The 25,815-nt window shown below is 41.5% G+C and overlaps 1 protein-coding gene across 3 annotated transcripts in view; it reads right to left on the bottom strand.

Annotated features, from left to right (window-relative positions):
- LOC124591589 (nuclear pore complex protein Nup214-like) overlaps nucleotides 1–25,815 on the bottom strand; it is a 130,628-nt gene that overhangs the window by 89,498 nt on the left and 15,315 nt on the right. For all 3 annotated transcript variants that reach the window (XM_047131744.1, XM_047131746.1, XM_047131745.1), the window contains one exon: nucleotides 8,034–8,224. In XM_047131744.1, the coding sequence (XP_046987700.1) occupies nucleotides 8,034–8,224 (191 nt within the window). The remainder of the gene's footprint in view (nucleotides 1–8,033; nucleotides 8,225–25,815) is intronic.

Genomic DNA, 25,815 nt, shown 5'->3' with positions numbered 1-25,815 from the left:
AGCCCACTGGTCGAAAGCTTTAAGTGTGAAAATCTTTTTGTTGCGCCTCTCTGCGGCTCGGCATCCCTGTTATACAGTGAGTGGCAACTTTCCTCCTCATAATATTGTTACACTCCATCCTGGATTTTCCATTGTTGGAAGTTATAATTTGCTGGTTTTAGTTGTTCTACATGCTTTTAAAGTGGGTTTTTTTTTTTTTTTTTTTTTTTTTTTTTTTTTAGATGTTATGGATTTTTTAAGTGATTTTTGTGTATGAGAAAAGACAGCAATTCTGCATGGCATACTGAACAGATTGGTGACTAAAACCTTGAGTGCATTAGACACTGATAAACTCAATAGCATGGCAAGCATTTTCATTTAAGAGCAATCTGTGCTTAGTAGCTGTTCAGATTTTGGGAAATAAGCTACCATAAACTTGCTAACGAGAATGAAAGCATTTGTGCATGACTGCGTTAAGATTAGCACGGGCTTGGCAGTGAACGTGTACACTGTCAAGGTTCTGAATATACTGAAGTTTTGCCAATACTTCCACCTTTCGATTCAAAATTAAGACCTTTTCCCAATTTTTGGAATAGTTACATTGTATGCAACCTGATGTGAGTTGCAGTAGAGTAGGTTTCTGCTCGGCTTTCCTACCTGCGATCTGCTGCAACGAGTCCACAGGTAGCTGCAGGTAATGGACAAAAGAAACTGTGCTGCCGCACATGGTGTATCTGTGTCGAGAAAATAGTTAAAAAGCTGTAGTACATTGAATCTGTGGTTGAGATAAACTTTGTGAAAGACCATATAGTGAACAATAACGAAAAATTTTGTAAATCGGTACAAGCAGAATTTTGAACGGAACCCGTTTCGAGTCACCAGAGAGACTTACGAGAAAGAAGATGATGTTAAACTGTTACAATAACAACAAGAGCGCATTGAAGTCCAAGACAGCATCAAACCGATATCAACGAGCAGCAGTACGGCAGGGCAGTGCTGCCAACTTACATGACAAATGGGGATTCTGAAACTGGTACGGCAGACGGAGCAGGTCAGGTCAGATTCAGAACGCCAAGGCTGTAGCGTTCAGTGAAAGATAAGTTAAATTTGTTACATCTGTGTGTGTGTGTGTGTGTGTGTGTGTGTGTGTGTGTGTGTGTGTGTGTGTGTGTGCGCGCGCTGAAAGACTGAGTAACATGGTAAATGATAAAGATTTTGTAAATATGATAAAAGATGAAGAACTCTCATTCGGTGAAAGTGGTTCACAAACTAGCACACCTGAACAGAGGGAAGGAGTAGATGTTAAACTAAAAGAGGAGGTTTATGATAATATTTCTATGTTATTTACAAACAGTGGAGTGGAATCTGTTTCAAGGGTGTCAGTTAATGTAACTAGTGGGCGTAATGTAAATCCTGAAAGTGACATTATGCATGAAATCAGTAACAACCAATTGTGTGATGACAATGTCAGTAGTGTTACTGAATCAAATGTGTCAAATGTGGATACCAAATTAGGTACAGTACTGGTGGAACAAGGTAAAAAGGACACAGTAATGCCGAAAATAGAACCTGGAAGTATGCAAGAAATGTTTGGTGTATTAATGGGTTCTATAAAAGATGGAAACAAACAACATACTAATTTGGCTGAAATAATTGGTCAGAAAATTAGTAAACTTGGTAAAAAACTAAGAGCAGACTGCTGTTTTATAAGAAATGTGGAAAAATGATTTGAAGTCATTAGAAAGTAAAGTGGGTGGCAAAATTTCTGAAGTTGAGAATAACTGCCAACAATTCATTAAAACTGTAAAAGTGAATTAACAGAAGCCTTAAAAAAATTTGCTATTGACAACAAACAGGGGGTAGATTTGATAAAAGAAAGTGTGCGGAAAGTAGAGGTCAAACTAGAGGCGGTAGAGTATGTATGTGTAAATGATCACAAATTGTTAGACAGTAAAATCAGTTCTGAATATGTCAAACATATGAATTAAGTAAAAAGTGTAGAAGAGGTTGAAAATAAGTTGGATGAGCATAGCAGTAGATTGTGCCAGGTTGAAACTAACCTCAGACATGGAACTAACAGTAGTGGGTATCATTTTGTAGTAGAATCATCGGAAATATTATATATCACCAACAGGCAGTTTTCACGCTTTTGATCCAACAGGAAATGTACATCCAAAAGAATTATGGAATGACTATGGAGGTGTTTTACCTAGTTGGTGGTCAGACAGACAAAAAATACGGTTTATTACATCTAAATTCTTGGGAGAGTCTAGAACTTGGGGGGTTATTGCTACTCAACAGTACAATACTCTAGTTAAATTTAAAGACGCTTTTTTGAAGAATATTGGGGCAAGCAAAAACAAATGGTGTTGCTAAATAGCTTCTGGGCTGGGGGAAAGTTTAATCCCTGAAAGGAAAGCGTAAGAAAGTTCATGTGAAAGTGGATGGCAAATCTGTCATATTTAAACAATAAAGTTGAGCCAGAACAAATTATTATGGATCTGGAAGGTAAAGTGCCCGTGAACTGGCGAAACAAAATTATTGCAGCTCCGAGGGATGACGTTCATAAATTCATTAGTTATTTGGAGAGTTGTTGCTTGAGGAGCACCACACAAATCGTAATGTCAGACCACCAAATAATGCAGAACCACGTCAGAATGCAAACGTTAACAGAATTGGCGTGTACTGTGGAAATAGCAGGAGCAGAGGTGCTAGGAGGTGGCACTATCCAGCAAAATAATGGGGAGCAGATGCACAATTATCGAACATATTCTCCAGTGCGAGAGGAAGATGTTGCGCCAAGTCAACAGCAAATGGGGGTAAATGTAAGAAATGGTACAGAATCCCAGAATCCATTAAACTAAATGCTGTCTGTGAAAGGGCTAGCATTTACAAGACAGGAAGTAGTATCTGAACCTGGTAGCAAAACCCTTTGTATGTGTTAGCACTAAACAGATGGGGATATAAGTGAGGAGCAAAAGAAGGTAGTAACAACAGACGAAACGAGCTACATAAAGAGCTGTACATTTAACGGAGGTTTAGGGGATTTTTTGGACAGAGATAAACAAAATAAGCACTCTGTTGCAGACAAAAGGGGTGATGTATTAGCGGAAAATGTGATAGAACCTGATTGCCAGAAAGTGTTTACCAACCAAGTTGAAGTAGAGTCATGTTCTGGGAAAGGAGAAAGTACAGAAGCTGAAGAATTACCGGAGATGAGTGAAATATAGGGAAATGAAAGTAACCGGATGTGAAAAGTGTAGTAAATAAGGGAGATTTTGATGATGAACACTTAGGTGTAGGGGTCAGAAAAAGGCATATTGTAATGATGAAAACGGATATACAATGGCCACATAGTTAAAGGAAGTTTAACAAATATACGAAAAATATACCTGTATAAAGCTGAAGAACATTTATTATGAAAGGAGTATGAATGAATGTGGGAGATTATATATATCGTAAATTAAAAAAGTTTGATATCTGTTTAATATTGGTAAATAAAAAAATATATGAAGAAGAAGAGGCACTGCGCAAAAGTGGTAACTATGTTTTTGTAAAATGTTTGTAAATAATTGCTTTGTGTGAAATGTGTGTTTCACTATTAAATATTCTCAAGTTGAGTTAAAGTAAAGAAAAAGTAAGTTTTGCTTTCAATAGCAACTAGTTTTCTCTAAAAGAAACTCATTAACTCTTCCAAAGGAAATAAATTCTTGAAAAAAAATTTCTAGTAGATTTGATCTTGCTGATTAAAGTAAAATAAAGAAGCAACACTCTGTTAATTTACTTTCATTTAAAGTCAAGTTATATTTCATTTAACATTTGTAAATTCTTGTAATAAGAAGAGGTTGTGTATTAGGATGAGCGTAAAGAAAGTTGTCTTTGACAAAAGTACGGTTTCAAGGACAACATTGCATGTAAACCCTGGTAGGACAGATATGTGCAGAATGGAGGAATGTTATGGACGCTCCACTGTCAAGGTGCCATAATCAAAAACCAGGGAAATGTATGTGACGAAAATACGATAGTGATGTGCTGATGCTGAGGTAGGATAAAATACCATTATCAAATAGAAGGACACAAACTGAAGTGCCTTTAAATGAAAAAGTGAACAAGTAGTTAACTTCAAAAGACTTTCATGAAACATGAATTTAAAAAATGTTGAAAGAGCTTTTAAAACATTGAAAATTTGTTTTGAACATTTGCATCAATTTTGTCACGTAAGAAACAATTTTTTATACAGAAATTAAAGATTAGGCTAGGCTAGTTGTAGATTGCCAAGTTTATAAGATTTTAGTTTATAAGAATGAGAATTTTTTGAAAGATTTAAAATTTGAAGCCAGGACTGATGATTTGTATAATTCTAAAATTTTTGGGAGAAAAAAGAAAATTTATAATCACAGGGTGTGAGAGGCCTTCTATCGCTCTTGTCTACAGTCTGTGTATCGGGAGAATGACTCATTTGTGCACAGTGACAGCTGGTCTGAAGCGGGTTCAGTCCAGTACAGAGTTCTAATTTTCATCTGCTAAGGGACAGTAATGCGCAAAGACATTCAAGAAACAGGTCAAGAGAATGTTTTTGTGAACTGTTCTGTTCATTTCTTGAGGGCCATTTTGTTTATTAACGTTTGTACAGTTTTGTATATGCTTTTAGCGGTATGAATGTGGTCTAAAGAAAAAATGTAGGTAATTGCTGTATGATGAATGCTGCACAAATTCGTGAGAAAAAGTTTTAAGACAATGTGAATGCAAATAACGGGGAATTTTGTATCACGTGTTAAGTAAATTTATGGTAAAAGGAAAGCTAATTTGAGTGAAAATAAAAATAGTGAAAAACGTGAAGTATAAACAAAATACCAGAATCCTAAATATTTACTTCGGGGAAAAAGTACAGTTCGAAAGTGTGTTATGTGTTGATTGGTTAGTCATGAAGAGCGCGAACTAATGTGGGAGAATAACGTTTTTCTATTGGTCTTAAAGAAAATTGACAAAGCAGAATGCGTGTCTTTTCTCTTGGAGATATAGAATGCTTACAGCAGTCAAAGTGGTCGGAGCTCAGCCTTTCAATGGTCCGGTCATGTGTAGTATGAGCTCCACAGGATGTTATAATTTGCTGGTTTTAGTTGTGCTGCATGCTTCTAAAGTGTTTTAAAGTGAAGATATATTTATTCTGGCACGTCTTTCAGAAAGTACAGATTTTTTAAGTGATTTTGTGTATGAGAAAAGGCAGTAATTCCACATGGCATATTGAGCAGATCAGTGACTAAAGCCTTGAGTGCATTAGACACCAAAAAACTTAATAGTATGGCAAGCATTTTTATTTATGAGCAATCTATGCTTAGCAGCTGTTCAGATTTCAGGAAATACGCGACCATAAACTTGGTAATGTGAAAGAAAGGGTTTGTGTGTGACTGTGTTAAGATTAGCACAGGCTTGGCAGTAAACGTGTACATTATCAAGGTTCAGAATATACCGAAGTTTTTCCAGTACTCCCACCTTTCATTCAGAATTAAGACCTTTTCCCGATTCTTGGAATAGTTACGTTATATGCAGCCTGGTGTGAGTTGCAGTACGGTAGGTTTCTGCTCGGCTGTTCTACCGGCGATCTGCTGCAACGAGTTCACAGGTAGCTACAGGTAATAGACGAAAGAAACCGCGCCGCCTAAAGCTCCTTGTCCAGAGGCGGTTTCTTGCTGATTCAACAGCAACATGCACATTGCACTCAAAACAATGGTTTGACTTCACACAAATTCCAATATACAAAATGATTTCTCTGTGCTGTAGTCACCATGTTGCTACAAACAAACAACAGTGCAGCTGTGTCAAAACTTTCAACCTTCTCCTAACCAATGACATGTGCAATGTGTTTCTACATTTTGTAGTTGGTCACAATAAACAAATGAAATCTGTTCTTTCTTTTTGAATCACCCAGTGCAAAAATTTATAGGGGTCTTCTGCGATTACAAATGAGAAAAACAACAACTGTTCTGGGTCAGCCAAAAATTTAACAGCAAAGAATTATCAAAATCTGTCTCTAGAGTAAGGTCCAACTACTAAATTTAACAACAAATGTTTTTGTCAGCAAAACTCATCCTGCTTCTCTTGCATATAAGAGAATGATGAAGCATTCATTGTACCTTTAATTTTTTATTTCAGGTAGTAACTTTTACACTTATTAGTTACATGTGATAAAGATGTCAACATATGACCCACTACAACAGTTTACAAACACACTACCTGTAGTTTGTTTCTGAAATGCATTTTTGGATGAAAAATACAAGTGGGATATAAAAGGTATCTTTTCTCTTACGCTACTAAAGCAAGCATGCTACATGTTGAAACAGAAGAAATTAAAATGTTAACTACCTGAGCTTCAAGCAAAGTAAACAATAACGTGAACACTAAGCAAAAGCACACGGAGGAGACTCGTAAGTTCACAGCTTCATGATCATCTTAAAACTTGTTGCACACTGACAGGTGAAATACACACATCAAAAAAAGTTTTGAATCACCTCAGTTCCTATAGTATTGGAACCTGTACAGAAAACTGGAATAGAGATCAACATAAACATCACTTCCACCCTTCTACTTTTCATGAAAACCACACAGTAAATGTTGTACCACCATACCGTGAGACCTTCGGATGTGGTGCTCCAGACTGCTGTACACACTGGTACCTCGAATACCCAGCAGCATGTCCTCTTGCATTGGTGCACGACTGTATTCGTTGTGACATACTATTTACAAGTTCATCAAGGCACTGTTGGTCCCGATGGTCCCACTCTTCAATGGTGATTCGGCATAGACTCCTCCGAGTGGTTGGTGGGTCATGTCGTCCATAAACAGCCCTTTTCAATCTATCACAGGCATGTTCAATAGGGTTCATGTCTGGAGAACATGCTGGCTACTCTAGTCAAGTGATGTCGTTATCCTGAAGGAAGTCATTCACAAGATGTACATGTTGGGGGTGTGAATTGTCATCCATGAAGACAAAAATGCCTCGCCGATATGGTTGAACTATCAGTCGGAGGATGGCATTCACATTTCGCACAGCCGTTACGGTGCCTTCCATGACCACCAGGGGCGTACGTAGGTCCCACATAATGCCACCCCAAAAAAGCAGGGAACCTCCATCTTGCTGCACTCGCTGGACAGTGTCTCTAAGGCGTTCAGCCTGATCGGGTTGCCTCCAAACACACCTCCAATGATTGTCTGGTTGAAGGCATATGCGATACTCATTGGCGAAGAGAACGTGATGCCAATCCTGAGTGGTCCATTCAGCATGTTGTTGGGCCTATCTGTACCGGGCTGCATGGTGTTGCAGTCGCAAAGATGGACCTTGCCATGAACGTCGGGAGTGAAGTTGCTCATCATGCAGCCTACTGCGCACAGTTTGAGTCGTAATACAGCGTCCTATGGCTGCATGAAGAGCATTATTCAACATGTTGGCGTTGCTGTCAGAGTTCCTCTGTGCCATTATCCATAGGTAGCGGCCATCCACTGCCATAGTAGCCCTTGGGTGGCCTTAGCAAGGCATGTCATTGACAGTTCCTGTCTCTCCGTATCTCCTCCATGTCCAAACAACGTTGCTTTGGTTCACTCCGAGACAACTGGAACACTTCCCTTGTTGAGAGCCCTTCCTGGCACAAAGTAACAATGTGGGCGCAATCGAACCACAGTATTGACCGTCTAGGCATGGTTGAACTAAAGACAACACCAGCCGTGTACCTCCTTCCTGGTGGAATGATGAACTGATTGGCTGTTGGACCCCCTCCATCTAATAGTCACTGCTCATGCATGGTTGTTTACATCTTTGGGCAGGTTTAGTGACGTCTATGAACAGTCAAAGCGACTGTGCCTGTGATACAATATCCACGGTCCACGTCTATCTTCAGAAGTTCTGGGAACCGGGATGATGCAAAACTTCTTTTGATGAGTGTATTAACCATTTCTCTTCACTAAATTTGTCATTCAGTCACATAAATACACATAAAATACGGTATCCTTATAAATTATTTATAGCAGCAAAAACCGTATATAGTAGTTTGTGTAGTTACTCAGGTGGTTTGGTAATTTTCCGTCGGCGGGATCTGGCATCCTCTACCCAAACAAATGTCTCCATCATCAAGCCTCTCAGGGATTGCACCTCAGTTGTTTGAGCTCGTGTTGTTTCTTCAAGCTCACGACAAAATTCCTCCATATTTTCTACTTTTTTCTGCAATAATGTTCTTTCTTCCTGTATTCCAACCTTAAAAATAATGAAGCGATGCGATTTCAGTAACATTAACAACATTATCAATCAAAGGAATCAAATTAATGAAAGCATAAGGCAACAGCAAGAATAGATTCTGAGAAATTTAAACAGTGAATATCATCAGTCTGCACTAATTAAATCAATAAATAAATAGGGGACAAAATTTAGTCACTCAGCACTCTGTAAATTCTTTCATAAAGGAAAATTTTCAGGGATGTAGGTCAAGCCGAAGTACATAACAAATAGATAGCTGGTAGAAACAAAGAATGTCGGCATGACTAATTGTTACATTATATTCATAAGAAAGGCAACCACTTGAATGAATCTGTATGGAAAGTTGCCGATAGGCACATGTAACAGTACAGTCACTACTAGCTTTTGAGCTAATGCTGTTTTTCCAGTTTAGGTGGAATCACAATCGCAATGACATCCAAATGCACCCTTCCACAGCCGCAGCAACAATGATGATTTACGAGTGGTTGATCAGACTCACAGAAGTGGGGGGAGGGGACCATGTCAGTAACTGGAGGCAAAGAAGGAGGGGGAGGGGGGTGAGGTAATGAGAGACATGATACCTTTCCTTCTCTGTTACAAGTCTTCCTGCACACACAACAATAAGCTTCAGATAAATACCGTATTTACTCTAATCTAAGCCCCACTTTATTTCCGGTTTTTGTAATCCAAAAAACCGCCTGCGGCTTAGAATCTAGTGCAAAGTAAGCGGAAGTTCTGAAAAATGTTGGTAAGTGCCACCAGAACTAACTTCTGCCGTCGAATATATGTAGCGCTACACAGGCATGCTTTGCTAGCACAAAGATAAATACTGGCGCCAAAACCTCTGCGTCAGTAAATAAATTAAAAAACGGTGGAAGACGAGCTTTTTTCTCCGCCCCGAGTTTCGACCACTGCATTTTCATACATTATCCAACGAAGTAAATACAAATTCCGTATTGTTCATCTTTGAATGTAACAGCATTTCAATGGGCTACGAAAATCCGACTGGCAAGACTGGGATGTTTGTCAATATGGCCAACTCTACATTCTGAATTTTTTCCTACCTGTGAGAAGAGATGGTTGCTAATAGGAACTTTTATGAATTGTGAATCACATGCAGTATTCTCTTCACCATAAGATTAATACGAATATAAACATTTTGCCATGTATTCTTTCGTGTTTGCTGCTATGTCATTTAAATCCTGTCTGCCTAATAAACTACGAAACTAGTGTGAGACAACAGCAAACGCGGAAGAATATACATACCATGTCATGTTTATATTCGTATTATTCTTAGGCCTAATAGTGATACAGTCAGAAATGAAGCACGGCACTTGACTAGATTTTTAAATCTAAGATGACTAATTTCTATGCAGAATGTAATGTACTAAAGAGGCATCTGCAAAGATTTTCAAACGGAGAAAAATTTTCGTTAAACTCTCGTTCAGAACACCATCTGTCATACGCAGTCTATTATTTGGTTCTTGTTGATCATTATAATAGAAAGCAGCAGTGTAACTAACAACAAATAGCAGTCTCTTGCTATTGTTTCGCTAATGTGACGATTCTTCTCTCTCTCTCTCTCTCTCTCTCTCTCTCTCGCGGCGGTAGCGCGCACACAAAAGCAAGCCATGCCGCGAGCGGCGATAGGCCATAAACACTCATTATCAGAATGCGACAAACAATGCAGGACACAGTACAGTAATGCATTTTCAGCTTAGAGTGACATAAACACTTATAACAAAGAGAACGGCACTTATCAGATCAAAGAAAAATAAGCAATCAATTCAAACCAGACGAAGCGCGTGAAAAAGGAAGGGTACCTGTATAAATGCGGACGGAGAGCCTGACGCATAGCAGTGGCTACCTGGTAAAGCTTAACTGCTGAGCTTACGACTCGAACCAAACTACTGTAGCTGTATCGTCATTCATTCGACCTAAATTGTGTCTCATATTACAATGGACCAACTTTGTTTCGATTTGGAGGTGCGGCCTAAAACTTCTCTCTTCCCTTGAATTTCGAGTCTCAAAATTCAGGTGCAGCTTAGATTCGGGAAATTTTTTTTCCTTGATTTCAAGTTTCATTTTTCAGGTGCGGCTTAGATTCGAGTGCGGCTTAGATTCGAGTAAATACGGTAGATTGATCCCATCCGGAATTTTCATTATTGTAAAATTATTTTTGAAGTTAGCACATAATCAATGAATATGATAAATAATCATGAAGATGATACTGACAATGACAACAAAACATGTCATATAAATCACTCGCAATGCATCCCAAAATATAGCTCATACAAATGTCTAAACAGGAAGTAAGTCAGCAACGAGTCACAATTCAATTTGTACTCTATTGGAGATCTAGATTTCAGCTGAATTTGAATTAAGCTATGTGCATGCTAAGGGTTGCATTTCCAAGCCTGTCGAGTCTACGATACTCACTTCATATGCAATGATGATAGCTATACTGTAGTTGAAATCTGGCTCTGCAATAAAGTACAGACTGAATCATAACTGGTTGTTGACTTACTTCCTGTTTGAATTAGATCACAGTCACTGCGTGCAATGGTTCCAATGGAATCCAACCTCATGACATACGAATGTACCCAAATATTGCACAAATGGCAGTGGGGGGACAGTCGAATGAGAAACAGAGGAAAAAAGTACACTCTAGTACTGAAAGGCTGGAAATAGGAAAGGGTGAATTAAAAGAGTGGGAAAAAAGCATGACTGAGGGTTAATGAGCAATGACAACTATAGCTGATATGTTAGATGCTGGTTCATCTTATTCCAAAGATGTGTTATTTAAGTTAGTTCACTAATGGTTCCTCCAATTTGTAACACCAAACAATGCTGTAACAAAATAGAGAGATACATCTCTGATAGATACTATGGTAACCCACAGTTACCACCTACATCCAACATCCGACAAAGTTCAGCAGGATGTGTGGCGTCGAACCATTATGTGTTATTCAATCTGCACATGACGTGCACAGTGGCTAAGTTCAGCTGCCAGGGGATGGCACTTTCAGACAGAGCTGACAGCCGTGAGAGTGGTGCATGAAGCTGCCACCCAGCACCATCTTGTGGAAACATCATGTCATTCTATTTAAACCCAGAGCGAAGTGGCTTCTGTCTCACGCTGTAACAGTTTATACTCTTGTAAACTTCATTCTGCTCACATATAATTGTATGTCAAACAGGTACCAATCCAGCTATGTACAAGGAAAATGTATAGAAAGTGTTCATGGTTCTGGCACTGAAGTCATTATATTTTTATTGGCATTCTCAGTTGTGTTCATTGCTACACAAATGGCAACAAAAAGGTTCATTCTTCACGTGATTCACACGAAAACCTGATGATGTCAAGATGTACATACTTTGAAGTCAATTCTGCAGATTTTACTACAGTAGTAATTGGAAAACCAGTGGCACTTAGAAATTCAGCAACAGGAACACACAGCCATGCTGGACAGGATGTTGATGGGTCTGTTAACAAGATTCTAATCTTTACTGGCCACCCCACCTCCATTCCGCACCTACAACGAAGCTGACAAAGAGTGAGAATCATATGAAAAAACACCTGTGGCAACACTTTGCAGCCTTCAAGGTAACAGACCAGATGCCAACTCCATTAAAGCTTTTTTTGTCATGGATCTCCCCACAAATGTATAGCTTTCTATGGAAGCTATCTCCCCTTCAGGATCCTGTATCCCTGTCATTTGACAAAGTGTGTTGTTTGCTGAGTTCCTATAATGGCAAGCACACTCAAGTGATTTACACAAGAGTGGAGTTTTAACAGGACAGAAAGCAACCCCACCAATCCTAATACACTTGGGCTGTGGTACTGCAGGCATTAAGACACAAGTGTAGTTTCATTATTGCTAAATCTCAGAAATCATACACCAATACTATGGTTAGAGAAGCTACCATATTGGCAGCCCCCAACACGAAATTTCACCAAAGGGCACTGCAGCTTGAAGATCCCTCTTTAAAAGAAGTACTAAAGGTCGTGCAAGTATTTGAAGCTGTCAATTAGATTCTTGGGCTGACATGGGCACTGTAAACTTAGACAGCAACAGGCATACACGTTCCAGTAAGCCTTTGGAAGCAGATGTCATGGTAGTGCTGCGTGCCTTGTCCCCAAGCTACACACAATTATGGCCATGGTGGAAAAATTTCCACAAGCTCTGCCCTCATCATTTTGTTAAACACGGCCAACTAGCCTGGTCACAACATTCCCTGTCTTGTACCATCTGTGACATAAGGAAGATCACACTGCACCTGTATGCAACACTCGGTCAGCTTCCACTGTGCCTCTCATACCTCAATCTATGGACAATAACACTGTTAGTGATGTATTTGAAGATACTGCAACTGTTTCTAACAAACTGTTCAACAATGTGCATATTAACAGCACCCCAACACACCTCCAAGTGGATACTTATATCCGTCTTGGTTCTCTTCCAATGCTGGCTACTTCACACTGTATTGTCAGTTACAATACATGGCAGATTCCTATTTTGAGCCAATTTACTGTGGAAACAATGTACAATTTGGTGATTCAGTCAGTGACATTTCTGGCTAATGACAGTGAACTTATAGAAATCTGTTTGATTTGGAGACTTTCCGGGCTTCTGGATTTACAATCTCCAATCCCATTTATTTAATATCAGATCTTGTGACTTATCAAGAGTTGGATGACTTGTGGAAGTAATATTCTATCCCTTTTTTCATCAGGACCCAGCAACACTACTGATTATATGGTGCATATCACTCTCAAATATACAAAACAAGCCAATTTTTTTCCATGCCAGGTCTGTACCACTCACTTCACATTCAAGTGAAGGAAGAATTGGACAGATCTACAGCTTTAGACATCAGAACCCATGTTGTCCACTCAATGGACTACACTGTTACCAACAAGCCGACAGACAACCTCAGTCTTTGTGGTGACTTTGGGGTGATGGTTAATCACAGCTCTTGGTCAACACATATCCCATTCCTCGCCTGGATGAACTTATGACGAAGCTGATGGGTGTACAATATTTTTAAAAACTAGATTTGTTGAAAGCGTATTTACAGCTGCCAACTGATGAAGAATCACATCAGCTTCTTATTGTTAATACGCTGTATGGCCTCTACAGGTACAACTAATTGGTGTTGGCATTGCAACTGCGCCAACCAATTTGTCAACGCTATTTGGAGCAGCTTACCCAACGAATTCCCTGTAGTATCAATTACATCAGCGACATTGTTGTTACCATTCCCACCAAAAAGGGCCACCTTCGCAACCTCTGTCTTTTGTTTCACACTTTGCATGACGAAGGTATCAAGTGTAATTTGCAGATGTCACATTTCTTGCAACCTTCTAAAAAATACTTGAGACATGTTATTTCTCATGGGGGGACTCAGCAAATCGATACTCACACAACAGCCCTTCCACCTCCTAAGAATGTGAAGGAGCTTCAGGTATTCCTACGCAAAGACACATATTACCAACAGTTCCTTCCACAGGCAGCTTCGATTTCCTACCTTCTCAATCAACTGCTTAAGAAAGGTGCAGCATTTGCTTGGATCCCTGCCTGCAACCATGCATTCTGCCCCGTTCTCGGCCACCTATCAACTGAGACTAGAGCTTGTGGTTGTAATGGACACATCACAATATGATGTGGGGGCTTTGTTGACAACATTATGTGGATGGTTCAAAGCAGCCCATTGCTTTTGTGTCAAGACACTGAATGACGCACAGGAGAATTATTCTCAGATAGAGAAGGAGGCTGTTGCTATTATTTAGACTATCAAGAAGTTTTGTGTGTGTCTTTACAGCATTATGTTTCCTTTGGTGACTTACCACAAGCTGTTACTGCCTCTGTTTAGCCCTACGGTACACTTACTGGACAAGGCAGCCCATAGACTTTAAAAGTGGGCCATGTTCCTTAGTAGATATAATTATGAGATTCATTTCTGACCTATGGCTCAGCATTCAAATGCAGAAGCTCTTTTGCATTTATCAACAGTACCTTGATCCTGGTTTCAATCGAGAGGGAGTACTTTGTTTTTGCCTCGACAAGGAAGCTTGGCAGACAGTGGATGGATTCACTATTATCAGTTCTCACGTTGTTCAAGCCCCAGCCCCTACCCTGTTCCCTATCACAAGCAACAAAACAATCAGCATGGAGGGTCCAAGTGACCTTTGGCTCATGCATCAGATAACATCTGCAATTATTCGCTGTTCAGCACAGACTCATGCTCATCGATGGCATCATATTCTTGTCCACAGAATGTGTTGTTACAAGGGTGATCATTGAAGTATCTCTCAGGCACGACATTCTTCATATACTACATCAGAATCATTTTGGCATCTCATGCATAATCACTCCTTGTTCTAAATGTGAACGTCACCAGGCCAATCCCTGGCCACATTATTCAATGCAGCGGGGGCTCTCACTCTAATATTCTCCATTGAAGGCCTTTCCCACATGCTGGTAACTGACAACAATCCACACTTCTGTCTCTCAGTGTTTTCATAATTTTTGTGCGTACCATGGTATTCATCATGTTTATGCATCCCTTTTCCGCCCTCGCGTGCACAAGGAGGCAGAACACCTAGTCCGAAATTTTAACATGCAAATGTAGAATTATATTGCTAATGCCCCTGCAATAGAGGCTCTCACACGTTTCCTTAGTTACTATAGGACCATGCCCATCAGTGAGAAAAGCCTAGCAGAGCCACTGAAGGACTGCCAGCCATGCACATTGCTGAATCTACTGGACCCTACACCAAGACCTCTCAAGGCACCTACGACCATGTGCTACACACTTGGGATGGTTGTCTGCAGTTGCGGGTTTGGTCGCTGCGAGTGTTGGATTCTGTCAGGGAGGCCTGGCCACCTCCGCCTCCTCACATGCCTATGACATCATCCTTTCTTCCTGCATCTGGTTCTCCTACTTCACCTCTGACCTCTCTGGCCATTCTGCCAATTATGCCCCCATATGATATTAGGCCTTGCTCACCCTCCTCCATTTTTGTTACCAGCCCTCCATGAGTTCATCAGGCCCCAGGTGCAGATGGCCATACACAGCAGCTGAAGCTGCCATTTTTGTTACCAGCCCTCCATGAGTTCATCAGGCCCCAGGTGCAGATGGCCATACACAGCAGCTGAAGGTGCCACATGGATAGCTAGCACCGTCTCTGCTGCAGCCACTTCCTGCCTCCGGGCACATCCTTGGATCCAGTTCAAGTGTCGGTGTCACCAGTGGCTGCCATCCTGCCTTCCAGCCTGCAAGCACCCACCTGCAGCAAAATGCCAGGGGACCTGTATTTCTTCTGTTTCAACTTGCGGAATGTGCACTTGCAGTAGTTGTTAGATGCTGCTTCTCTGAATTTCTTAGTGCTCAACAACCCCTATGGGCTCTACTAGTTTAATCATTTGCCTTTAGAATTTTGTCTCTGCCAGGTATTTACAAATTATATCTGGAGCAGTTGACTCGGGATATTCCCTGTTGTGTAAACTATCTCAATGACATCTTAGATACTGGCTCCACATGAGAAGAGCATTTACTAAATCTAAAGGTGCCAATGACTTCTGATGAATGTCTTCACTGCAAACTGGAAAAATGTAGATACCTCCCCTTCCCCAAATGTGGACTTTTGGGACATGTTCTTAGCAAAGATGACCTTATCCCTAAGAATGAGCACATCACACTTATCATCAACCTGGCACCCCAGAACATGAAGGAGCTCCAGTCTTTTTTATGCAAGATTTCTTATTAGGCTAAGTTGATTACCCACGCCCCACATGTCTGCCATTCTCTTAACCAGCTTTATCAAAATAGTGTCAAAATTCTTCTGGTCTGAGGACTGTAAATGGGTTTTTCAGTCTCTCACGTTGTGTTTGTGCTGCTCTCCCCATTTTGCTTCCTTAATGCTGGATAAACAGTTAACTCTGGCCACCAACACATTGCAGTAAGGCGTTGCTGCAGTTCTGTTGCATCGCAGTCCAGACAGAACCGAATAGTTCATCACTTACGCATTGAAAACACTTTTCACAGTGCAATGTAATTAATCACAGGTGGAAAAGAAGACACTGGGTACCATTTCTGGTGTTTTTTTTTTATTTAGCAAAGTTCTGTCTTATTAGTGACCACAAGTCTCTGGTTTCCCTATTAAGCCCTCACTCTTAAGTTACCATATTGGATTACCCAATGGTTGCAGAAGTTGCCCCTATTTCTCAGTACTTACTGCTACAACATCTGTTTTGGGTCCAACCGCGCAGCATACTAATGCAGATGTGCTATTGCAGTTGCCAGTAGGACCCGATCTGGAGTTTGATCAACAGGAGGTTCTAGTTTTTGCATTGGGTGATACCTTGCAGCAGACATCACCAGATTTTCCTTTGACAACACAGGAGGTCACGGCTGCCAAAGCCATCAACCCTCTTTTCTGGAAAATCATTTCGGCAGTCCCAATGGGATGATCTGAGCCTGCTCCTTCTAGAGCAGATCCAACATGGCATACGTTTTTCTCTGTTGTGGCATCAGTTCGACACTGTCCAGGGGTTACTCATCCTGATGACGGAAAGCAAAGCTGTTGAGTGGTCATCCCTCTGGCAAAGCATCCTTGCATACTCCACCTGCTACATGTGTCACTCTGGAGTATGTCCCATATGGCGCACCGACATCTCAATTGGCCAGTGATCGGTTCTGATATTTAACATCTTGAGTCGCACTGCACGGACTGTCCACAGAACACGGCTGTGCCAGCACATCAGTTTCCTGCTTGGTCAGTCCCAGAGTGTGATTAGGACAAGGAGCATGTCAACTTTCCAAGCTCTTTCTACATCTACATTTACATCCATACTCCGCAAGCCACCTGACGGTGTACCTAGAGTACCTCTATCGGTTCTCCCTTCTATTCCAGTCTCATATTGTTCGTGGAAAGAAAGATTGTCTGCATGCCTCTGTGTGGGCTCTAATCTCTCTGATCTTATCCTCATGGTCTCTTCGCGAGATATACGTAGGAGGCAGCAATATACTGCTTGACTCCTAGGTGAATGTATGTTCTCGAAACTTCAACAAAGTTCCGTACCGAGCTACTGAGTGTCTCTCTTGCAGAGTCTTCCACTAGAGTTTATTTATCATCTCCGTAACGCTTTTGCGATTACTAAATGATCCTGTAACGAAGCGCACTGCTCTCTGTTGGATCTTCTCTATCTCTTCTATCAACCCTACCTGGTACGGATCCCACACCGGTGAGCAGTACTCAAGCAGTGGGCGAACAAGTGTACTGTAACCTACTTACTTTGTTTTTCGACTACATTTCCTTAGGATTCTTCCAATGAATCTCAGTCTGGTATCTGCTTTACCGACAATTAATTTTATATGGTCATTCCATTTTAAATCACTCCTAATGCCTACTCCCAGATAATTTACGGAATTAACTGCTTCCAGTTGCTGACCTGCTATATTGTAGCTAAATGATAAAGGATCTTTCTTTCTATGTATTCGCAGCACATTACACTTGTCTACATTGAGATTGAATTGCCCTTTTTTGGGAAGCACATGGTGGCTGGTGGTCGATGCATTGTCATATTTGTTACACATACCGAAACTGTCCTCCATGATGTTGACTGCAACCAATCACTTGTTGTTTGTCACTTTTGCTATCAAGAGCAATCCCGGGAGCCTTGACTCTGATAATGGTCAGTCACAAGAGTTTGCAGATTTTTGCTTTTCAATAGTGTTCAGTATCTGGCTACAGCCCCATTTCACCTGGCTTCTAACTGTGAAGTGGAGCAATTTGTGCGAACATTTAAAACCCAAAACAAGAAACCCTTTTCTGCAATGTCTCACAATGACACACTGTCTAGTTTTCTTGTCACACATTGGGCAATGACAGGTGCAGTCTGGCAGAACATTTGTGTGGGCACCAGCCACAGTGTCTTTTGGATCTGTTGCACCCCGAGTCTTATGTCCAGGATTGTTACAGTCCACTACATTTTTCTCGCAGGGCTGCCACTTAGGCCGGCTATAGGATGTCAGCAAGGGTGGCCACCAGGCATCCTGACAGACCATAAAGGTCTTCATTTTTTTGTGGTGGAGGTTGGACAGGAGTAGCAGATCTGTCATTCCAGTCAGTTGCGCACATGACCATTGCAGCATAGGTACAAGCCAGCACCAAATCAACCGGGCAATGGGGTTGGTCACAGTGTTGTTCAGGTGGGAGGCTTCCAGTTGCGGCAACATGATCACCTGCTCCTGCCCCAACTATGCCCTCCACCAGCCTTCATTCCACCATGGAGTAGGGCTCCGTGACTACCACTGCAGAGCCCACAGAATTTGAATTGATGCCTGTCTTCCTCCTCCTCCCCCCCCCCCCCTCCTCCTCCTCCTCCTCCTCCTCCTCCTCCTCCTCCTCCTCCTCCTCCTCCTCCACTCACCAGTGGCTGAGGTATGCTGGTGAACCAACAGTTATTGCAGCCTCCACAACCTTCTGCTCCTCTGACAGAGACAGCTTCATTGGTACTTTTACCTTTTGTAGTCGACCCATTTCTAAAAATCTCAGGCCTTTCCTGATTTTGCTCTGGAGGTTGCAGCACAACCTGGCCATTTTTGGCCCAACGTGATGTTTTCAGGGGCAAAGGATTTAGTAACCCTGCCAGTAGATATCAAGATAGGTGCAGAAGAGCTGGCATTGGTATTGTACCAAAGTACAGCACTGAACAGAGGGTGAGTGTGAAGTGTTGCATGGGCAGAGCCACTGACCCACGTGTTCACCTGCTGATGAAAATAGGTCTCATCTAGCAGTTCTTACATGGGCATCAGCTACCTCAGACCTCACCTTCACCTTGCGCCATGTTCTGTTTTCTGTGTATTTAGCTTATTCTGATGCTCATGATGGTGTGTTATGTTTGCTCCACATTCATCTTTACATCGTGTTCAGACACTCTGTTCGCCCACAGATTGGACTGCACATCTAATTTCATCCCTCTTCTCAGGTCCAGATACCTGGTCTTGAAGTTGAGCCACTGTCAGCTAATATAACAATATTTTGTGCCTACAATGACAGTTTTGTGGCATTGTCATGCCTGTACAGATTCAAAAGTTGATTATTATTACCACCTACATAATTTGTTTTACTCATTATTTCTTTCTTTTGTATCTTGGCTTGATTTATGTCCCTGAAAATTTTCCTTTGCCATAGGATTTATAAAATGAAGAATAACTGATCCACATCAGTAGCAAACCTCACCTATGGTCAGCATTCCACTCCCTACAGGTGGTCAGTTAAGTATGTTCGAACATTGGATGAAGGCAGGAAGAGTACCATGGCTTGGAAACAACTGCAGGGCTCAAACCAATACTCGATTTGAAGACAGCTTTATGATCCCAAACAAGTGCAGCCATTTATACTAAAGTCTCTTATGTTAGTATCACACCCCCTGCCACCACAGAGCTGTGTCGTTTGACAGCTGTCTGGAACGTGTTCGTAGACCATAGTTTGACTGTGTGCCAGAGCAGTTCGTCCTGAGACTGCAGGAGCTGGAGCCGGCACAACAACAGCCAGCACCGGCCCTGGCTAGCAGCTCACCAGCCATCGACTCGGGGGAGTGGGATATAGCCATTATGTTACTGGCTGACCATCTTATGGACAGAGCAGGGTGTGCGAGTCATATCTCAACGCATGCAGTCACAGTTAGCCACCGTTGCTTGCAGCTGGAGTTGTTGGTGACAGAAGCAGTTGCACCAGCTGATGCTGTGCTGTTAGCATTGGGAGGATGAAAAGATATACAAGGACACCGAATGCCACTGTCAAGTGGCTGCCTTCTGTACTGATCTATGGCAGGGTGCCATAATAAAGCATTTAGAAGTACAGGCTGTTCAACTGGATCTGAAGGGCAGTCTCCCAACCCACCTCTACCACACCACTTACAACTGGTGTCAGAGTACTGGTGTTGTCTTTTTAACATAATATCTGAACCTATGGCCTACGGTACAGTGAGGCGAGAAATTGAACTGTTGCTGTCAAAGAGTCTTTGTCGTGGTGAAGAAGGTTGACTTCCACGCATTTTGCAAGGTGAGTGTTTATAAAGGTAAGGAGCCAGTGAATCTGTCACAATTTAGAGGTAACATGGGACACAATTGGCTAGTGCCTGTCAGATGTATGCAGAGTAGCTTCCGTCATTCAGCACCATGTACAGCATTGGTAGCAGTAGTGTGTTTCATATGTAAGCATAACTGACATGACTAGACCATTGCTGGGAATCAAAATGGCTGATGATTAGATGTAAGAGTTAAGTTGATATGTCTAATTTTGTGTGTCTTGTAATTGTTGGTGTTCCAAAATGAGTAATGACACGGGCAAGGCTTTGGGAGAGTCAGGGACACAAGGAGTGTCAGAACCACATGCAGTGCATATATTGTTGGATTGTTGGAAAGGGTATAACAATAAACAGCAGCTGGTAGGGAGTTGTACAGTCTATTATGAGTCCAATTGCCATGGTGAGATACAGATTTGTCAGCTGCGAATTTAGTTGCTCCTTTCTCCAGGAAATCAACTGAGGATGTGCAAGCTTTTCTGGAGGATCTCAGGAATTTGGCAGAGATGGAAGGATGGCTTGACATGAAACTTTTGAAGGTAGCAAAATTAAGACTAACTGCAGAACCAATAGCCTATGTGGGTTATACAGAGGCTTTCAATGGAGCTGAAACATCTGAATTCAAAAAGAGCTTACTTCAAATGCATAGGAAGCAGAACAGTGCCAGACATTTTAGAAAACAATTGAGCCTGGTAACAAAGATGCATGGACAATCAGGAGAAGAACTTGCAGATAAGTTAGGGAAGATCCATAGTTGTATGTACAAGTTAAGGCAGGATACGTCAGCCACAAAACAGTGGCAATAACGGTGGTAGTCAGCATGGTGTAGTGGTCATTTCAGAGGGGGACCAGGGAAGAAGCACATGTTAAATACCAAAGGGAATTGGAGGTCCACCTACAGGTATTCCCAGTAAAATTAAGTGCTATGAAGTCGTATGCAGAAATGGAATATGGGGTGGAAGGGGCAGTGGGGAAAAAGAATTACAGGATGACGTTGGACATAGGGGTGCTTGTGTTGATTGCCAGTGGGGTTCTGGTGCAACATAAGCAGTGGAAACCACCATGGTATAGACTGCAAGGAGTAGGAGATAAAGATGTCACACTGTTGGGATTGGTGGACATTGATTTTTGCCTGGGTAGAGTTCAGTTCAATGTGTGAAATTGTGCTACACATAAGTGAGGGCTATACATGATTCTGAAGATGGATTTTTTGCATCGGCATTGTGCCAAATCGACCTTCGGCATCACATGGTGGAGTCTGACAGAAAAGTGTTTCAGCTGAGCAAAACTGTTGCCAATGAAGTGATGTCATGAGAGAAGTCTATAGAGCGCAACAAATCAGTTAAACTGTGAACAATCACACTAAGGTTCGATCCACACAATGATGTACTAAAGGGTACTGGAAAATCGCTTTGGGTTAGTGTTAAGTTTAACTCACCAGCAGGGATGTTGTGTGTGGTAGACCTGTTGGAAGTAAGTGAAGCATTGAGCCAGCCAAGGATTTAAGATTAATAAGCGTGTTGTTAACTGATAACCTGGATATCCTGAAGGAGGAAGAGAGGGACAAGATCACCAAACATCACTGAAACTGAATTACGAGGGAGTGATAAGGAACAGATGGAAGAATTAGTGTTGGAATTTAAGAGCTTCTTTCTTTCCAAAGGAGCCATTGTCATCAACACATATTACACTGCACCTAATACTGATGAGAAATGAATCACTGGTTTACCACAAACCATACAGAGTACCGAGAGTGCAGCCAATTCTGGAGAAATTCATAGATCAGCAGCTGAAGGATGGGATCATGGAGCAAAGTAATAGCCCCTGGGGGACGGGTGGGGGGTGGGGATGTAATTATCATTGTGCCCAACAATCAGCAGATGGATCACAAAAATACAGGTTTTCTTGCGATTATCAACACCTGGATGCCAACCCTTTCCTGAACATCATGGAAACCATAACTACTTAGGCCAGTGCAAGTATTTTTCAACAACGGACTTGAAAAGTGGCTAACATTGGCTGGAAATGGCTGCAGAGGACTGACCAAAAACAGCATTTTCTTTGTCATGAGGAGGAAACGTTTTGGACTGAAAAATGCGTCTGAAATGTTTCAGGGATTATTGGATGAGGTTCTCAGAGGTTTAAAACCACGTCAATGCCTGGTGTATATTGATGATATAATCATCTTTGTGAGTGACATGGAGCAGCACATACAATGCCTAAGGGAGGTATTCTTGAGGTTGAGGGCAAATTTAATGCTATGTACAGAGAAGTATAATTTTGCGTTAAAAAAGGTCACATAATTAGTAAGGTTGGGCATAAGACAGGCCTGATAGTAATTAAAGCCGTATATGTTTTTGCTGTACCTGACTCGGTAAATGTACTGCAATAGTTCATTGGTGTCGTGTGTTATTATAGAAGGTCCATAAAAGGCTTTGCAAGTACTGCCAGACCATTAACACATTTGATGAGGAAAGGTTCGAAGTTTTTATGGTAGGAGAATTGTTGGTACACTTTTCAGAAACTGAAAGAAGCTTTGGTAGTGAGTCCAGTCTTAGTGTCTCTGAATTTCAATAAGGAATTCATTCTATCATGTGATGTGCCCAATCATGCACTCAGTTGCATGCCAAGTCAGGAGGCTGAGAGAGTGAAACATCTGGTTGCCTACGCATCAAGGCAGACGAAGTCAGTGGAGAAGAATTACCACATGATGGACAAGGAAATGTTGAGCCATATCTATGGAATCACCTCATTTGAAGTGTTATCTCTATGGAAAGATGATTTGAGTAATAGAGGATCATGCAGCATTGCAATAGTAGTTGATGTTGAAGAATCTGTCTAGTAGGTTGACATCATGGGCAGTATGATTGAGTGAATTTTATTTTGAGGTTGTACATAATTCCAGAAAGAAACACAGCAATGCAACGTGAACCAGGTAGGAAAGTAATGGTGTTGCAAACAAGAGGTAATGAGTTAAAGGAATGTCATACAGCACAGAAGATTGATGAATGAAACAATATAATGAAAAGGAACCTCCAGAATGTCAACAGCTTCTCCCCAATTTGCATCACCTGGTCCTACTCAACCCAACAAGCCACCTTCATAGATGATGACCTCCACCTCAAAGATGGCTGAATCAGTACCTCTCTCAATATCAAACTTACTAACCACCAGCAATAACTCCACTTTGACAGCTGCCACCCATTCCACACCAAGATGTTCCTTCCATACAGCCTAGCTACTTGCAGTGACGAGTTGTCCCTCTCAAAATATACCGAGAGTATCACTGAAGCCTTCACTGTAATTAGCCTTCCAACTTTGTACAAAAACAAATCTCCCATGCCTTATATTTCCATTCTCTCACCACCTCCCAAAGTCTCACCGTCCAGTCACAGAGGAGCATTCTCTCATAACTCAGTACCACCCAGGACTGGAGCAACTGAACTACATTTTCCATCAGAGTATCAACTACCTCTTCTCATGTCCCGAAATGAGAAATGTCCTGCCCACTATCCTTCCCAGCCCTCCCACAATGGTATTCTGCCATCCACTGAACCTACAAAATACACTCGTCCATCCTTACACAACCCCTGCTCCCAAACCCTTTACCTCACGTCTCATATCCCCGTAACAGACCTAGATGCAAGACGTGTCCCCTACATCATCCCACCACCACATACTCCAGTACAGTCACAAAATCACCTATCCCATCAAAGGCAGGGATATATGAAAAACCACTCATGTGATCTACAAGCTGAGCTGCAACCACTGTGCTGAATTCTGCATGGGCACAACACCCAACAAGCTGTCTGCCCGCATGAATGGCCACTGACAAACTGTGGCCAAGAAGCAAGTGGATCATCCTGTTATTGAGAAAGCTGCCCAACACGACATCCTTCATTTCAATGACTGCTTCACAGCCTGTGCCATAAGGATCCATCCCACCAACACCAGACTATCTGAATTGCGCAGGTAGGAACTTTCCTGCAATATATCCTACGTTCCGGTAACTCTCCTTGTCTCAACCTTTGTTAGTCATTCTCCTCACCCATCCAGCCCCTTCCCTGTTCCCATTCCAGCACTACACAGCCCTCATTCCACTATCACACCCAGTCTTTTAACTTCTCTCCTTTTCTGCTACCCCCCCCCCCCCACCCCCACCTCTTCCTACCCTCCGTCTAACCTTCTGACTGCACACAGCTCCCCTCTACCCTCTCTCCACCTCATCCCTGTGTGCTCCCCAGCAACACTTCACTGCCCCCCCCCCTCTCAGCCCAGCCTCCTCCTCACCCTTACCCAGTCACCACTCCCATCATGCACTGGTGCTGCTGCTTGCAGAGTGGCTTCAGTTGCCAGAGACTGCGATCTTATGTATGTGAGTTACATTCGCGCACGCATGTCCGTGTGTGTGTGTTGGATTTTCCATTGAGATTTCATATTTTCCACTTCCGTTTTGTTTAAATTTTTATGGATGTAAATTACTAATCTGTCTACGAGTGTCATCTACGAGTGTCCTACCAAATGAAAAATGACATGAAGTTGTTTAAGCTTGAGGTTAAAATTACTTTTCGATAGTTTCTTTCATGATCTCAGGCTGATGTATGGATACTTACTTATACTTTCCCCAATAAAGTATTTCTGTAAATATGTTAGTAATCTTTCATGGATTCCAGTTACTATAATGAATAACTTTATAAATCCCACATATCCCTACAGATTTTATTAACTATTTCTGCCTTGGAAGAATAGAAATCTCCCAGAGCTCCATCGAACTTACACCACAGTACTATCATCCATTTCTCCAGCATCATTCCTCCTCTTCTATCATGGTACTAGACACTTCCTCAGCACATTTACACTAATATATTCTTTCAGTTTATATGCTCTGTGCTTAGCACTTGATATTGGTTTCCTATGTGCATTTCTCATATTAACAGTTTCACCTCTTGCCTGAAATTGCGATTAATCTTCTTGCATGTATCATAAGTCAATCCTAAAATTATTGCTAAACAGCTTCCCGTGGTTACACTTAAAAGATCTTTATTTTGTATGTTCTTTTTTACATTGTTTGTAAATTACTTATGCTCTTCACTGCCTTCACACACTGTTCATTTATTAATGCTTTTTTTCCATGCATAACTAACACAGTTTCATCAGTTATCAATGCCACTTTTGAAAACCTTTATTATACTAATGGTGGTTTCTTCTATCTTAATTTCTTGTTTAATCTCTTTGCTTGAACTCAGTCTAATGGTTTAATCCAAATGCCACCACTTCTAGTAACTGGAAATTCATCTCACAAGCTCTTAATTTGTTAAAACTCTCACCTCACATCAGTAGTGTTGCTTTTATTTACTTTCCATTGCGACTGCTAACAGTAATTCATACTTTCAACTAATATTCCTAGAAGTTACAGTCAAGTCTAACCTAAAATGCTCATATTTAAAGTTTATTTTTAGAACTTCAGTCTACACTTACACAATTGCAATTGGA

This window comes from Schistocerca americana, chromosome 2, assembly GCF_021461395.2.
Source record: "Schistocerca americana isolate TAMUIC-IGC-003095 chromosome 2, iqSchAmer2.1, whole genome shotgun sequence".
NCBI lineage: Eukaryota > Metazoa > Arthropoda > Insecta > Orthoptera > Acrididae > Schistocerca > Schistocerca americana.
This window is presented reverse-complemented; position numbering and strand designations above follow the sequence as displayed.